Source organism: Equus caballus, chromosome 10 (assembly GCF_041296265.1).
Source record: "Equus caballus isolate H_3958 breed thoroughbred chromosome 10, TB-T2T, whole genome shotgun sequence".
Taxonomy (NCBI): domain Eukaryota; kingdom Metazoa; phylum Chordata; class Mammalia; order Perissodactyla; family Equidae; genus Equus; species Equus caballus.
The window spans coordinates 37,966,420-37,984,874 of record NC_091693.1 but is presented as its reverse complement, the minus strand read 5'-3'; the positions used below and the strand labels follow the sequence as shown (position 1 = coordinate 37,984,874).

At 40.6% G+C, this 18,455-nt stretch overlaps 1 protein-coding gene across 1 annotated transcript in view; it reads left to right on the top strand.

Moving 5' to 3' along the window:
* IMPG1 (interphotoreceptor matrix proteoglycan 1) overlaps positions 1–18,455 on the top strand; it is a 120,822-nt gene that overhangs the window by 62,413 nt on the left and 39,954 nt on the right. The window contains exons 9-12 of the mRNA XM_070225165.1: positions 458–478; positions 1,847–2,094; positions 3,467–3,543; positions 4,420–4,498. Of these exons, the coding sequence (XP_070081266.1) occupies positions 458–478; positions 1,847–2,094; positions 3,467–3,543; positions 4,420–4,498 (425 nt within the window). The remainder of the gene's footprint in view (positions 1–457; positions 479–1,846; positions 2,095–3,466; positions 3,544–4,419; positions 4,499–18,455) is intronic.

Sequence of the window (18,455 nt, the reverse complement as noted above, 5' to 3'; positions counted from 1 at the left end):
CAGATAAATTACCTTCAGGAATAAACTAATCATTAAATGCTATTCAGAGGGTGAGAAATCCATTTATAAAATACTTTCTAAAAAACATCCCGGCACCAGCACCATCCAAAATATAGGATGTATAGGATATTTACAGTCTCTTTAGGAAGAATATGAGGCTCTCAAAGAGTTTAAGAAGAAGACCAAAAGTACAAATAATCTGAACTAAGGCTCAGATCCTAATCAGAAACCTTGTATAATGATGTTTACTTCCTGAGCTTCTTATGGCTCTCAAAATTTCCATCCACGTTCTGACGGCAGTTCATTTTTCCTTCAAAGCTCTAGGCAAACATTGGAGACAACTGAAAAGAACCTTTCTCGTGTTTTTTTGGTGCGTAAAATGATTCACTGAATGTCTCAATAAATTTCATAAATTGTTTTTCCCTTGCATGTTCCCATCGTGCACAACGAAATGAAGACCAAAGAAAGAACGAGACGGGTAATTCAGACTTTTTTGATGTTTTGAAATACAGTACATTTTCCCCCACAATTTATATGTTGATCTTTTACAAATAACTTTTACATATAAGTCTAAGATAAAGCAAATGACTTTTTAAAGGTTTATTAATTAAAAGACATTGATTGATCAATTACTTGGTCGAAAATACTCTCGAGTCAAATCACTACGTGAGATAAGCAGGTAAACAATAACGATCTGCAGAAGAGTATTGTATAAAACTCAAAATCTAATTAGAAAAACATAAAAACACACATCTGTGATGTAAGCGTGCATTAACAATTTCTTGAACGTCATGTCAGAAGTTGTCCGTCTGAATGCACACTTGTCCACGTGACGATCCTAAGTCAGGAATACAGCAGAGAAACTAGCTTGCTCCTTGGTTCCAAGGTCAATGTGAACTGGGAAGGGCCTGCTGCACTTGGAGAGCTCGGTAATAAGACTCCAGCTTTGGCTCCTATAATTGACTCATGAAATAATGAACTGTAGCTTCTGACTGATTGCGTGCCCCAAGGAACTGCCGGGAATACACACTGTCGGTTCCTATGGCCTTTAAAACACTTTTGCATCCCTCTGTGTGGATTTATGGCATGAATAAAAGGTAAAACCTGGTCTTAGAGGACAGAGCTATAGAGAATCCAATTTCATTTTTGCATGCAAAAAGGCGTTGAATTACTAAGAAAGATAAATATAGTTAATCATGTGCTACTTCCGTCTCTCTCGTCTCACACCTTCCCTCTAAGATATTGTTTTACAAGCAGCTTGAGTGAAAAGATTATGTTGAATTTAGTTTTCTTTTTTAATTAAAAAGTATTTCTTGAGAAAAGTAGAAGAGAAATGACCTTAAGAACTGAAGCTTTGACTTGATTACAACATGTACATGCTATTGTACCACTGCTGTATCCTACGTGGCCATTTCATAGACCTTTGTAAAGGAGGCTATTTGCAGAAAAAAGGACAAGTCATCCTTCTTCCTGATTGGCATTGTAGGACTGTACTTATAAGACCACCAAGAACACTGGTCAATAACAGCAAGTCTTCACAATTAACACTTTTTCATAAAGACCTAGGATAAAAATCTATGGTCACTTGAATCAATCAGTAGTCCCTCTTCAAGCTGAACTTAACTCCTATCCCGACATTTTATTTTAGAACTAAAATATATGTCAATTCTTTTTCCACGTTTCAAATTTCTGACCAACATTGAAATTAGTTTTGAAGTTGGATATTCTTTAAAAAGCCCATCAGGAAAGGGGTTGAAGCTGTCCTGAAGCTTTGTAGCAACATAGTGACTCTCTTTACATGGCATGTAACAATACTTTGGGTGCAATTGTCCTCTGCTGTCTACAGTTCAAGCTCCACAGAAATGCAACTTACGGCCATCTTTAAGAGAGACAATGCAGAAGCAAAAAGTTCCGCAAGTGACCTCTTGTCTTTTGATTCCAACAAAATTGAAAACGAAGGAGTCCCCCATGGAACGATGGAGGAGGACCAGCAAACAGAACTCTATATCACAGCTTTAGACCTCAAAAAGCTGATCAGCAGAGCACTAGAGGAAGACCAATCCTTGGATGTGGGGACAGTTCAGTTCACTGATGGTCAGTTGGTGGTTTCATAGTTCTGGGTTTATCCTCATTCTGATAGAGAGAGCAGGAGGTGTGACTGTCTCCTGGTCACTATCACTTTAACTTGGGTTTTGTAGAGTCAATCATTTCTGTGATAGGCCCATCATGTACAGTATCATTTCTGTCTTTTCTCACTCCCTCCTGTGACTCATTTGATGAGCCTTTGGTGACCACTTCAAACCAAGAATAGCTCTAGGAGAAGCCAAAAGTTTCGGTTCAGCCCACCTCAATCACTGTCATCCAGTGGAGCCCAGGTGGAGAAAAGAAGCATGGACAGTTCTGTTCTATTGATTCAACCCAGATTCCTTCATCTAGTAAATTTATCAGGTCCCAGAAGGAAACAGATGGCACATTCAAATTAAGATAACATGAGGAGAGTTTGATAAAGGGACTGTTTATAAAGGTTTCCCTGATGCCCAAAGGAATAGGACAGTTCCCTGGGGCTAGAGTGACAGTGCAAGGCCCCTTCACTACCTCTAGGTGTGAAGTGTTGCCTAATGAGGTATGCCATCCCAAAGACAGAGGGCAAGGAACCATTGACATAGTCCATTTAAGTCAGCCTCCTGGGACAGAGAGTAGCAGGGAGAGGAGAAGACAGAGGGTCTAGAGGTGTCCACAAGATAATCAGACACACTCAGGATCCTCAGAGGGTGCCTGAAGGGACCCAGGAACTTAGAATCCTCAGTAGGCCCAGTACTCCCAGCATAATAGGTGGGCACTGGAAATGCCATTTTAGAATGACATGGCATGAAACTGGCATTCTCTGCCAGTTCTGTTTCTCTAGTTTAGAGAGTCAAACTCAACACTGGAAAACTCTACAAAGGTCCCTTGGGACAAGATGCAAGACAAGGTAGGAAAGAAAAGATGGACTTGAGACTCATCTCAGAGACTGTCTGGTACTCTGAGTTTGTCTCTTTGTTGAACCTGCTGCAATGTTCTGAGAATCAGGCTTCAGGGTGGAAGTAGGACTCCACGAGTAGTCCTCGGTTCCAGTGTTTATTCTAGCCATTTTTCTTTGTCAGCTTAGTTATATTTTCCTCCCTACTGGCCTAGGCAGTCAGCCTGTCTGCTTGATCCAAATCTGTAAATAAAACTAAACGTCCTAAAAAATCCACTTTAATAACTGTTCTTGTCACATAAACATGCAAGATGCCCCCCCTGTATCTGTCCTTCAACATATTATTCAGATCAATAACCATTAATTTGTGTGACACTGAATTCTTAGTGATTTATTTCAGCACTCCTTAAGAACTGATTATGACCACATCTTACAGCCCTGTTTTATTGCCCAAACCACAAAAGAAAAAGAAAGAAACACTCAAACTCTGTGATTTTTCACCCACAGAAATTGTTGGGCCATTGCCAGGCCCGGATCCTGACGCCCAATCAGGGCTTCCACTGCTCCTTGCTGATATCACAAAGGTGAGTGAGTTGTTGTCCTTTTGTTCTTCCAATAGGAACAAAGCCTCAAAACTTTCCATCAAAAACATCGGCTTACAGACTAAACAGAGCAAAGTCCCCTTTGTGATTCTAATTATATTTCTTTTCTGTTTTTTATAGGCAGTACTGTGTTACCCACTTCCAGTATCTGTATTAATAAAATATAAAAAACTTGAATTTCAAATATCCTAAAGTTCAAAGTTTCTTTCCATCTAGTTAGATCTTTGTTTCAATTAGAGTCAGGATTTGCTCCATTTTTGACAAAAGAAACACATGTTCATGAACTGAAAAGAATACTTAAAGGAGAATATATTAACTTTGACTTGACTTTCAGGAATAAATATAAACGTAAACATATTTTATAAATTTGCTCTTAAGTCTTAAGATCTTATCTACATATTTTTATGGGGGTTTCATAAGTACAAGTTAACATCTAGTAAAAATGATAAATTCATTAATAATTTTTATATTTCAAGCTATGTTCATTTAATTTATGAAAACAGTTGTTCCCGGGGTGTTCATAAATGGAAGTGCTGAATAGGCTCTATCTTCTCTTTAAATGAAAGAATCCATAAATCCAAACAGGATTAACATAATTCAAAATATTTCAGTTATTAGTTAAGCCTACACAGGCAGACTCAGTTAATGAAGAAGCCAATGGATCATATTTTAACACTATATCAAAACATATTTTCCTTTCAGGACATGCTTCTGTACCAGAACTCTATGTAGTCTCAAATCAACTACAAAATGATTTGCCTAAATTTAATTCAAAAGAAAAAAACACAGAGCATAGCCCTTCTCATAGACAAAGAAATGTGCCTGCTCAACATCTGTCTTTCTAAATTCCTTCTTCAGGATGCCACTTGGAGTCCAGAACTTCCTCTTGGTCAACCCAGGCTTGAGGCAGCGGACAGCACTGCACACGGTCTACCTGGTGAGTTTCTTCCCACAAAGTCTGTTTTCGCTGACAGCATCCCCTTTGAGGAATCCATCTATGACGCTACCTCAAAGACCAGTGACAAAGGCATCCTTGACCCAGGGGAAGGTTTGCTCACACCAGAATTTCCAACAGCAAGGCCGTCCGCTGAGCCTCCCTCTTCTGAAGAGGAGGACACCCTTGGCGCCCTGCTCCCAGCTCTAGTCCCCAGTCCCACGGAGAGCACGGGTGGCCCTTTTCTGATGGGTCTCGTGATAGAGGCTGAAGCCAAAGCAGCACCAGCTGTTGCCCACACAGAACAGCTGTCTCTTCTGGCCTTTGAAACTGAGAGTCCATCAGGACAAGGTAAGTCTCAAGGCCCAAGTCCATGACCAGAGGCTATGGCAACAGGGGTTTGGGCCCACACAATCATTATATGTGATCCTGTACACCATATACACTCCCACCATTGACACTGTTTGTCCTGCTATGTGTGTTTCTTTAGTGCCAGTTAGCTCATGTGTAGTTGATATATAAGGATGTCAGGAAACACTGAAGTCCTCTTGGTTCACTTTCGAATGTCCAAGAATGTTCATTTTTGAGGCATTAGGGTCAAACTTTCTCACAGATAAAGAGAAATCTTTAGCAACATATGAAAACCTTAAGAAAAACCTTGAAAATTCTGCATAAGATCCTGTTTTTTTAGTTCAAGAAGTAGTTGATTTAGTGGCTTCAAGAACTAGGTGGGGCCCACTCGGTGGCTCCACTTCAGCCTCCCTGGGTTGGCAGGTTCAGACCCTGGGTGCAGACCTATACACCGTTCATTAAGCCATGCTATGCTGGCATCCCACATACAAAATAGAGGAAGAATTGGTATGGGTGTTTGCTCAGCAACAATCTTCCTCAAGCAAAAAGAGGAAGATTGATAATAGATGTTAACTCAGGGTCAATCTTCCTGACAAAAGAAAAAAATAAACCCTATGCTTTCCACTTTATACAGCTATCATGTGAAACTGTAAGTGAACTATTTTAAGGGAACGTGAACCTCAGGATACAAGGCTGATAAGGATTCACTGTGATTTTAGGTGCAAATGCCAGTGGAGATTTGTTATATCTGATATTTTTAATAGGATTGTTACTGTTTTAGTTAGGACTCTACAAAATTCTACAGGTTTTGAGTGACTCACCTCAATCCTATTTTCCTCATAAAACCTGTGCGCAATCAGTGTGCAGTTTTATGGAATACAAGGTTTTTCACAAATACACATACAGCATGATAGCAGAAGCACCTATACAAATTATATTTGGTTGACATGATTATCAGTGAATAAATGTTGACTGCATTGTATAGTTATCTATTTCAACCACCCTTACATTACAAACCACCCTTAAAGTTAGTGGCTCAAAACAACAATCCTTTATTTTACCCGTACATCTGAAATCTGGGCAGAGATAAGTGGAGACAACTCTTCTCTGCTCCATGTTGTGTCAGTTAGAGTATCTCAACTGGTGTTGAAGATATTTATCCAAGATGGTTCGCTCACATGGCCAGCACATCAGTGCTCAACTAGAGCTGCTGGCTGGGGGCCTGCTTTCTCCTCTCTCTAGGCCTCTCTGTGGGACCACTGGGGCTTCCTCACAGCCTCGCAGCTGGGTTCAAAGAGTCAGTATTGCAAGAGACAGAAAGTGGAAGCTGCCAAACTCTTAAGAGTCAAGAAACAGTGTCACTTTCTCACATTCCAATGGCTAGGCAGCCATGGAGCCATCTCGATTTAAGAGAAGGAAACATAGACCTTGTCTCTTGACAGGAGAGTATCAAAGAATTTATGGCCATTTACAATCAACCACAATCCACACTGTCCACTATTTTCCAAATCATTTAAAAGTTGGTTGGATAAAACAAAACAAACTTTTTGGTGAAATGACTGATATTAAATCCTCACTAGATTCCTTTCTGTCATTATAAATTGTAAAACCTTGTTTCAAGATCAGCATTTCAGGTAGATTAATAAAAATGAGAGTATACCTATGATAAAAATATCATTGTATTTTCCAAATTCCTTTACTGTTCTCATTTTATTATATATTCCTTCCATTCATGATTATAGTATAAGAACGCTAAAGCTGGAAGGCATCTTAGACATAATCTAGTTAAGCTACTGTGTTTCACAGATAAGAAAAGCAAGGTTAGAGATGTGAAGTGTCTTGTTCAAGGTCACACTATAGCTGGTCGCAAAGCCAGGATCATCATTCAAGTTTCCTCCATCTATTACATTACGTTTGGCTTAAGTAGCCCCATCATTTAAAAAAAATATTCCTTCAAACTTGATTTGCCTTCAAACCACAGCCTCTCCTCTCTCTATTTCACTACACTGTCAATTTTTTTAAATAGTATAGGCTTCTGGGTCTTTACTGTTTCATCTGCTAATCACCACAAGATTTCACCTCTAACCACACATTATAGGGACACGATTTTCACAAAAATCACAGATGATTTCCTAATTAATCAATTTAGCAGCCTCATTTTCATCTTCATTTCACTTGATATTTCTGGTGTGATGCTCTTGCTGACCCCTCCCCTCTTGAAACTCCTTCTTCATTTGGCTTCAACAAAATGACTTCTTGGTTCTTCTCATGTTCCCTGACCACTACTTCTCATTCTCCTGCACTTGAGCTTGTTAGTAGATTGTTTATTATTTGTTTATTAAAATTCTCTCTTATTCAAATTGACATGAATACAATAGGATTTTATTTTAAAGAATTGAAAGCAAAATGGTAGAAAAGATAAAACGCAGATAAGTCAGATGACTCAGAGTAATGAAAATGTTTTGGAACTAGATATTGGTGGTGGTTGCATAACATTGTGAATTTACTAATTCATAATTACTGAATCATTCACTTTAAAATAACTAATTTTATGTTATGTTTCATGTCAATAAATTTTTTTAAAAATCAGATGACTCTGTAGGGAAAATTGTATATAAAATAAACATCATAAATTTCTTTAAGTTTGCTTTAGGTGGCTCATGACTTTGGCTCTGAGCTTCTTAGCAGACTGTGCAATGAGGAAAACACAATTAGTCATGTGGTTTAGAGTTTGCATGCTTACAGCACGGTAATTGCTCAGAAGAAAAAATTTCTTCTATGGGTCTTCATAAGGAGGAGAGTCCAGATTATGGTCTGCATCTCCCTACTGTGCAAAATCAGTGTCAGGTGTTTCCTTTAAGGCCCTCAATGGAGAGGTGCAAGAAACGCCAGAGCCCAGTTCATCACAGCAGTTCTATGAGGGGCGAGGTTCTGACAGTCCGCCTTAACTCAAGGAGTGATTTTACAGCATCTAGAGGAATGAGTGTGCTGCATAACCTTCATTCAATGCTCTGTAAATAAAAATTATGTCTCATAACTGAGCTTTTGATTAGTGTTGACCAAGAAACATCATATTTGCAGGTATGGGCCTAAAACACAGATATTCTGTTTCCAATTAAAGGTAGATCCAACTGGGAATAGCAATAACGTATCTTAATAAAAAATGAAGACCCTAACCAGGAAATATCCTGATAAAAAGGCATTCCACGGGCTGGCCTGGTGGTGCAGCGGCTAAGTTCACACGTTCCAATTCTCAGTGGCCCAGGGTTCGCCAGTTCGGATCCCGGGTGCGGACATGGCACCGCTTGGCAAGCCATGCTGTAGTAGGGGTCCCACATATAAAGCAGAGGAAGATGATGGGCACGAATGTTAGCTCAGGGCCAGTCTTCCTCAGCAAAAAGAGGAAGATTGGCGGTAGTTAGCTCAGGGCTAATCTTCCTCAAAAACTAAAATTAAATTAAATTAAATTTTAAAAAAAAAAGCATTCCACTTATGTACATAGAAATGAGAAAAAAAAGGGGCACTCTAGACAAAACTAAGCCTTCCCTCCCTCATAAAACTGTCCTGAGTCTTTCCCATGCACAGGGAAAATGACAGCTAGGACGCTGAAGTTCTGCGCCATGGTTTTACTAAGATAATCTTAGCGTGGAAAATTTTTAAGGTTAGTGTCACCAAACGCCCACCAAGCCACTGAAATCTCAGTGAAGCACTCAGAAATCTCTCAGCTTACGCAGTTTAATTTAATTGCTAATCCCCTGACATAAAGTACTTGCAAAATATGCCTCTTGAACACTAAATGAATTAGTGTCTTTAATAGATTCTGAGGTCTTCTATTACTAATATTTTTTTAGGTTAGTTGATCCCAAGCCACTGTTTCTTGCAGAGCCCATCATCTGTTAAGATCACTCCTATTTTATAAAAATGAGAGTCATAAACACATCAGAGAAACTCAACATTCTGTCCTCCACATAACATGCATCCAACTCATTCACAAATAGCATCAAATCATTAGGGTAGAAATTCTCTGTGGTCTGGTTTGGTTTGGTTTGATTTGGTTTAGGTGTGTATAGGCAGCAATACATTTTTCTTTTTGCTCATTAGAATGATCATGTCATCTGTCAAAAGAGAAGCTCTTTAGTGTTCTCCCTCTCAAATTACAGACTTTTTCACTTGCTAGACATTCCACTTAAGAGGGAAGCCAGATCTCTTAATAAACTGCAAGGTTTTAGGTGGTGAAGAAGCAAACTGCAGGCAGAGCCATTCTGCTACCGGACATTGTTTTGTCTTTTGTTCTCTTGTATCAGTCTGGGTTCTCCAGAGACACAGAACCAATAGGAGATTTAATATATATATCATTTTATACATATAAAATAAATATTTTTATATATATGCTATATATATATAAAGAGATTTAATATAAGGAATTGGCTCACAATGTTATGGAAGCTAAGATCTGCAGTCAGCAAGTTGGGGACCCAGGAGAGCCAACGGTGTAAGTTCTAGTCTGAGTCTGAGTCCAAGTTCAAAGGCAGGAAGACCAATGCCCCAGCTCAAAGATAGTCAGGCAGAGAGTGAATTCCCCCTTACTCAGCCTTTTTGTCCTAGTCAAGCCTCCAACTGACTGGTGAGGCCCACCCACATTAGAGAGAGCAGTCTGCTTTACTCAGTCTACCGATCTAAATGTTAACCGCAGCCAGAAACACACTCATAGACACACTCGGAATATTGTTTAAACAAATATCTCGGTACCCCACGGCCAAGTTGACACATAGAATTAGCTATTACCTCCCCCGTCTATGTAATATGTTAAAATCACCACACGTTTCCAATTTGTCTTAATCTCACCTCAGCCTGTAAAGGAATGAATGAGATGAGCTAAGCGGAATAAACTCAACAGAGAACCCAGCGGCTCATGTTCCATGAGGTTAAGGATTCGGTCTGTCTCTATTCGTTGCCATATCATCAGAGTCCAGCCAGGTGCTTGGCACATACTAGATAGGCAATTAATATATGTTGAATGAATTGAAGGAGTAAATGAATGAATTTGTGTTATAATACATCCATGAAAGTCAGAATTGATGGGAATAATTTGATTTTTCCCGTTTTGTTCTACCTATTAAGAAGCTCGGAGTGAGCCAATTACTTGGTCCAGAAACAGTAATCAACAATCTGTTCTGGTCACACACTCACCATTGCCAAAATACGTCATCCATATTCATGCTTTTGTGCCTTTGCACAAATTATTTTCTGCCGTGCCTGTAATATCCTTCCATTCTTCTGCTCTGATAACCTCCTACTCATACTTTCAGTTCCAGCTAACATGCCACCTCCTCTGTGAAGCCTTCCTCAACTACTCCCTGAAAAAACTCTTACTTACCGTCTATTCCCTGACTCCACAGCAAAAAAGCATCTATAACACCAATTACATTTACCACTCAGTACCGAAATTATTAGTATGCATGTCTGGGATCCTTTTGAGACTGAATTCCTGAGGTGAGAGAATGTGTTCTTATCCCTTTTTTTAAAAACTCCTGCACTGAGCTCAGTGTCCGGTGCATGATTGGGGTCTCATAACTCTCTGTCCGTGCTGTCAACCTCATTGGGCTCATCAGTGTTTTCAGTCTCAAACTGCATCATTCCTCATGTAGCTCCAGACAGCCTCCCGCGTAAGGCGACAATCCTTATTGGTAAATACTTTCATCAAAAGGAGAGTGCTGAAGATCTTCAAGCAGCCCCACTGCACGCGATCCGTTAACTCCGACACGGATTGATGTGCAGGCAGGAAGTGAAAAGATCCTGCAACCGCCCACCTTCCTAGCCAAAGATTGACATATCCTAACTGTCCACTAGAAAGGCCTGGCAAAGATGTCATTTAAATTGCTCCATTTTACGATGAAAGGATAAGAGTAAGACTCAGAAAGATTCGTAAGAAAAACTCAGCTGAACTTTAAGCCAGTGTGGTCAATATTTTTGCCTTTTCTTCCTTGAACTTCTAAATCAAGGACCAAACAGTAAATTTTCCTGACAGGAGTATGCTGCTTACAAAAATTGTTCAGAGAGGCCCATGAGGAAGAAAGGGATGGCCATTCATCAAAGACTTGCAATTATACGCCACCCCTGGACCCAATTGCACAACGCCCAGAGAAAGATGAAAAGTAAATCAAAGTCCATCCATCTGTCAAATTTGGTAATTCTAGATTTAACCTCAATGTCAAGTGAGATAGTACTGTCCTTCAAAATTTAAGTTTAGGAAATTCAATGCCCTGCTCCAAGTTTTGTCAATTCCCAAGAAAATTCTTGTTCTGACTTCGCTCCCTACTGAAGTGATGCCACTCCATCTCCCTGCCTGAATTTTTTCTCTCCTCTCTCTCCCTCCCATTCTGGTCTGGAGTCATGGTCTAGATTTCTGTGGCTCTCTCTCACCACCATTCAGAGAAGAGTAGATCCGACTGTGTTGCAGGTTGAGGTGATGAGGACAGGAGGAGGTCACAACGCACCACCGCCCAGCAAGCAACCTCAAGTTAGCTACTCCACCTCCCTCTTTTAAAATGTCAATCGCACCCTCCACTAGAAACTTCTTACTGGCCAATACCACCCTGCTGCTCTGTGCTGTCCTGCCCTCGTTCCCTCAAACTCTCCTCATGACCACCGTTTCTCCAGATTTGTCCCCACCCCCTCTCCAAGCTGTGATTCCATCATCATGCAGAGCAGTGGTCTGTTTAATCTCTTTCCAGCATTTTACTGAACAGAGGCCACACGTTTCTAAGATAAGCTCTGCAAGAGCAAAAGCAGGTAGAAGCAACTGTCATTAGAAATTACATCTTCCTCTTCCTTCCGTGCTGACAGTCCTTCACATGAATACACTCTCATATGTACTCGGATGACATGGTGTACCAAGCAGTTTTCAGCAACTCTTGACAACTTCATCTTACCCTAAAGTCACTGTTTCTCTTTCTTTCCTCCTTCCTAAGGGGAGCTCTCTTTCTTCTCCCCCATACCATGTAAGTCCATTCTCTGGTTTTCCCTCATATGACACTAGTGCACATTGATTTCCCTAAGGGCCTCATATAACTTCTCTGCACACTTTAGATGGGAAAACTGTCCATCACATGTGAATTCCAGGGGTACTGTAGGCCCCAGATTCCAGCAAATTCTTCATGTGCAAGTAAAGCAGATTTCAACAAATTCATGTAATTAGTAGTGTTTTTAATTAGTACAGCCCTGTGCTCTCCGCGCACTGCTTCCCCTCTGCCAGGGCCAGCATTTCAAAGTCTCTTTTTGGTGCAAAGAGTCCCTTCCTTAGCTGCCCTGTAGCAGTCAGACTCTAACCACAAAAAAATAGAAAGACTTCAGACATTAGGTTGCCATTTTTATAGGTCAAAACAGTCAAATATCAACAGTTTATAATGGTTTAAACGATGATTTACAAGAAAGAGAATGTAATACAGGGAATGTGTCGCTCAGGCAGAGGAGGAGCCAAGAAGGCAAACAAGAGGGAGAGGTTCCCCAGAGACCAGGAAGAGCAAGTGCTTCTATCCCCCTAGGCTAGAGAGACCAAAGTTGCAGGTGGTCTTACCAGAATCCAGGGGCCGGCTCATCTGAGGGAAGCTGGAAGCCTGGAGCGCCCATCCAGTGGGAGCTGGAGACACAGAGGAGAGAGAATTGTTGCCAGAGCAGTGACTTGAGGCACACAGAGAGGAGGAGAAATAGCCCCTACTTCTTCCTACCCCTGCCCACCAATGCCCGTGTTGGCCAAACCCAGGCAGAAACCACATGGTACAGAGGCCCTTGAAATGCAACCTACAGGAGTGAACATCCCCCTCCCCACCGCCCTGAAACATAGCAGAGGGAAGGGCAAGGAATGACTGAGGGAAATCAGGCCCAGGATCAGCTCAGAGCCCAAATCCTAAGGGGTCCCATCATCGAGTACCAATACAGCAGTTGTAGTAACACCATGAAACATTGCTCAGCTGGCATCAAGCAAGAGCTCTTGCGATCCAAACTCTGCATTTCCAATATTGTGGGGACACACAGATCACTGTACTTCAAAACTGTCCCCTTATTTGCATTTAATTAAAAACAGGAGGTTCTCCCCTTATGTATTAATTTTAAAGTTGCTACAGAATTGCTTATTCTCCCAGAGAAATATCTCCTCATACACCCAATCTACCAGTTTCAATAAAGCAATCGACAGCATCATCCCCCAGATAGTTCCCATTTAGTGCTGACAGCTTCTTGATGTAGTTACCCCGTTTAGCTGCCTTCAAATCGAAGCAGTCTCACTCTGTCTTTTTACACTAACTCTTGCAATTATCTTGTATTCCTCTACCCCAGGAACACTCTATAGACGAATGGATGGAGAAATGGGTGATAGAAGGTGGATAGATGTTAATGATAATGATGATGTCCCTGGATTTTAAATATGGGGATGCTCGCAGACTTTCCTTTGGTGGCAGTGGGAATCATAAAGTGCAGAGTTGATGCAGAGTCACGGATGCAAAATGTGAACCTCATCAGTGTAACACTTTATCTTCAAACCATAGTTAAAATGTTAAATTAAAAGTAGGAAAGGATGATTTGCTCAGAAAGATAGTAATGGTTCAGGCATTCTTCACTGCAGGTGAGGAGAGTTGGAATATACTTTCTTCGTTCAATAGTAAATAATAAACTGAATTTTTGCCTGAATTATTCAGATTTTCTTCTTAACGTTCACATTCCCTATGCCTTCAGCCTTTGCAGGCTGCTGTAAATCCGCCCTCCACCGCCACCTACCACGTCCATGGAGTTGGTTCTTTATGACAATGTTAATATATGATTAAGCTATGATTTCTTCATACGCAGTCATATACGGCTCATTACTCTTTTTTTTGAAAGGTTGGCACCTGAGCTAACATCTGTTGCCAATCATTTTTTTCCTTCTTCTTCTCCCCAAAGCCCCCCAGGACATAGTTGAATGTTCTACTTGTAGATCTTTCAGGTTGTGCCAGTTCATTACTCTTAATAATCTTGCAAATTCTTCAAACTCCGCTGTAAAATAAAAGCTGATGAAATTCATATTTTAGGTACAATTGTCAATACCAAGGGCATGAAATTAACCAGGCAGCTAACACACCACAGGCAGTTTAAGTGCTTCTGGTCGATCACTTGCTGATGAGTAATGCTTAGAAATTTGAATTTGAAATAGCTCCAGCTGGAACTATTAAAGTATCCAAAAAAAGTTCATGCTTCTAAACTATCTTTTAAAAACAGAAATTTAGTAAAAGGCTACTGCATTCTTGCCTTCTTTGCGCATCATGAATCCCACTAGCTGATAGAATGTGATGTACTTTAGGAATATCTTCCAAATGTGTATTTATGGAGCCCACTTCCAGAACGTTGAGGTGAGAAGGGACTGCTGTAAGTGACTGAAATACACACGCCTTCCGCAACTCTGACTTGGCTGAAACCACCAAAAGCTATCACACCAGTTCTCTTCCTGTGGGGGCTTTTTCCATTAAGAAGTAGCAAAAAAAGATGTTAACCAGCTTGAACTGACAACATCCTGGAAACTCAAACATGCTTTTTAACATGCATTTGCTTTTTAACAAGTTCTACAGATATACAGCAAAAAATGTCATTTTTTTCCCAAAATGATGTTCATTGATATAAAAGGCATTTTAAATATCAAACAGAATAATGTTCCTAAAGGAACTTCAATGTGATCACATTATGGATTTGATACTCTTCAGAGTTCAAAGCTACTACCTAAGGTTGAATTTCCTTGCCTTTAATTAAATTAATTCTAAAGAAGAGTTCCCCTTTTGTGGACTTCACAGATTTTGCTATTAAATGTAAATGTTCATGTAGCTCTTCTTGACCCAAAGTCTTTACCAGCAAAAGATAAAAAAGAGGCACCTATGGACGAAGTAAGAACTAGGAGGACTGAGGACAGAAAAGCAATGTTTTACATCGTCCGCGGGGGCAGACTGCGACTGGCTGCCTCAGTGTGCTTCAGTCACCGAGTTTCTCATAAGAAATTGTGGAACCTTTTCTCTACCTGTGTTCTCAAGCTTTTCCATGAGTCAGAATTCCTGGAAGGCTTGTTAAACAGATTGCTGGGCCCTTACCTCAGAGGTTCTAATTCAGTAGGTCTGGGGTGGGGCAAATGTGTACTTCCAACAAATTCCCAGGGGACTCTGATGCAGCTGGGGGGCCTCAAGCAGCTTAGAGAAGCACTGTGCCTCTGTAATGGCTGTGACTGTGACTGACATTTGGGCTTGGACATTTCCAAAGCACTTCCATGCCTTCTTAATTAACTTACTTCTAAGCTGTGCCTTAAAACACACGGAATAGCTGTTCTCTCCATTTTCCAGATTATAAAGCAGAAATCTGGCATCTTCTTCCCCTGTATTCTCGGTCTCAGTGAGAGCAGCCACCACCAGTGGGAGCACCTGTGCTGGAAACTGAGTCACACAGACTCCTTTCTTTCACTCACTCCCAGCAGCGGCGTTTGCGTTGCACTGACCTTTCTCCCTGTCTTGTGGGTATCTTGCTCTCCTCCTCTCCTGTGCCTTTGCATAGATTTGCTCTTCCTAATAACCCTGCTTCTCTTGTTTAAATTCTTCTAGAAAATGTTTCACCAGGTTTGACATATAAAATGAAATCAAGATGAGTTAACCTTGTACACGTCTGACATGTTTTGTCCTCTTTTTAGTGTTCTTGATCCCAATTTCTCTTGTAAGCTTGCTCATTTGGTGGCACGTCTTTTTTAAAATTCACCATTCCACAAGTGTATCTTGCTTGGAACATGCGAGGCATGGCTGGCGAGACCCCCTCTTCAGGCGGGAACCCGAGTAGCTGGTCCCCCCATTCAGCGTGGAATCAGACTCCTGTCGCTCAGACTGGATTCAACCTGCTTTTTCTTATCACAAGCACTTCTACTCTTCAGTCTTTCAATTTTTCCATTCAGCTCACTAATTTCAGCACTAGCCCCCCCAAGGCCTAGGGTTTAACAGGGTGATCTGCTCTTCTGAGAAAAAGTTTATTGCTAATATGTGCAATTACTCTTCTATTGTGAAATTTTCTGAGGAATATAAACAAGGCTTCTGCTAAATTGTCAGACTCAACAATTGTTAAAATGTACTTGATGTAACTTTCCTTCATTCAAAATTTCTACAGTCTATTTTTGTTGTAAAAAGCTTTCTCTGGACTCTTTGCTTAGAGATTGCTGAAATCTCAGCTTCCAGACTCTCGCTAAGCAAAATGGAGAGGGGCGTCATTGTCAGTAGACCTGCCTCTCCTTGCACTTAAAGATCATCACACCACCTGGAAAATAGGATTTAAGTGGGTTAGGGATTCATTATTGAAAAGTAAAAAGCTGATCATTATTTTTATATCACATTAGTAAACCCATGTGCCCCTGATCGGCAGAGTCATTGTTCTGTGCTATAAGTAGCACATAATTCACAAAGGTTTAACAGCGCCACTTCATTGGGTGTCCCCACTACCCATCCCTTGTCCATCCAACTCCTTACAACACGCATTATGTCCAGCACCTTATTAAGTTACTGTTGTTCTTTGAGACCATGGCTATATTTTAGCATTAAATACACAGCTTAAGTAGTCATCACTGATCTTATACTAAGAGTGTATTAATCTTTCTATGCCTCAGTTTCTTTATCTGCATGTCGGGGGTGTTAGCACCTCACAGCTTGGACGTGACCTTTAGGTATGACAACGTACACAGAAGGGGCCCCACAGATTGAGCCATTGCCGTATTCTCAGCTACTGGAGACACCAGAGGAGGGACTGGATTTGTTTGTTAATTGCTACTGCCCTGGGGCCTCACAAGTCCCTGACGCTGACACTAGATAGTCTGTGATTTCTGCTGAATAAATACAAGCACACACGAATGAATGAAGTCCTGGCAAAGAGGAAAGCGTCAACAACTTTTGGCTTTTTTTGTGGAAATAAAATGGATATGTTAAGAAAATATAGCTTTAGTGCTGAACCTGTCATAAATTGATTTTGAGTAGGACTTTTACGTTTTTTCAGTCTCAGATTCTTTATCCGTAGATGGGGAACATCCACCTTGCTTTTCTCAAAGAGGTGTTAATACACATAAATGAAACAAAGAATGAGGCTAGGGAAAAGAAAGCAAGAACAAAATATGCCAGCAGTGACAGAATATATTGGGACTCATTAAAAGGAAACGTGGAGGAAGCACAAAAATGCATGATCTTGCATGAAAGGCTGCCCGGCACAGCAGACGAGGGGCACTGCCTGTGAAGGAGAGGTAGCCTGGAGAGGGGCCAGACCCAGACAGCACAGGAAGCAGAGGACAGAGAACCAGGACAAAAGGCCACAGGAAGGTTTATGCTTACTAAGTATTGAAGCAACTGACATTGAATCTAATAATGGGAAAAGTTTTGATTTGCTATGGCAAATAAATTACAAATTTGCATACAATGTAATTACCCTTTATAATGTTTATTAAAACCTCTGAGGATCATTTTGTGGCTATCAACTCCCTTAGTTTATGTTTGTCAGGGAAAGTTTTTATTTCTCCAGCATATCTGAAGTATATTTTCACTGGATAGAGTGTTCTTGGCTGAAAGTTTTTGTCCTTCAAATATTTGAATATGTCATTCCATTCTCTCCTAGCTTGAAAGGTTTCTGCAGAGAAATCTGCTGAAAGCTTGATAGGGGTTCCTTTGGGGGTTATTTTCTTCTGCCTTGCTGCCCTTAGTATTCTTTCTTTGTCATTCACTTTTGCCAGTTTCAATACTATATGCCTTGCAGTAGGTCTTTTTACATTGACATATTTAGGAGATCTGATAGTCTCTTCCACATGGATTTCCACCTCCTTCCCTAGGTTTTGGAAGTTCTCAGCTATTATTTCTTTGAACAAGATTTCTGCTCCATTCTCCCTCTCTTCTCCTTCTTGAATACCTACAATTCTTATGTTGCATTTCCTAATTGAGTCAGATATTTCTCGGAGACTTTCTTCATATCTTTTTCGTCTTAGTTCTGTCTCCTCCTCTATCTGGAGCATTTCAACATGTCTCTCTTCAATTATGCTGATCCGTTCCTCTATGATGTCCACTCAAGCATTCAGGGAATCCATATTTTGTTTTATTTCTTTCATTGTGTCATTCATCTCATTTCATTGTGTCATTCTGATTGATTCTTCTTTATAGTTTCAATCTCTTTTGTGAAGTAGCTCTTGAACTCGTTGAATTGTTTCTCTACATTCTCTTTTAACTTGTTGATTTTCTTAATCACAGCTATTTTGAATTCCCTGTCATTTAGATTACATATTTCTGTGTCCTCGGGACTGATTTTTTTAGTACTTGTCATTTTCTATCTGGTCTGGAGATGTAATATAATGTTTGATATTGCTGGAAGGAGTGGCTCTGTTTTTTCACATCCTGGTGTTATTTGATCACAGTTACCACCTATTGCCACTGGGTGGGGGTCAAGAACCATGTTCTGGCCCCTCTGCCTTCAGCTGAAATCCCAGGGGCTGGAGCTAGTGCTAGGTGGGTGTGGGGAGGGGAGCTTTCTCCCGCATGCTCTTGGGGTTTTCTCACTCTGCTCTATCTGTTCTCCTGGAGTGTTGGTTTGATGA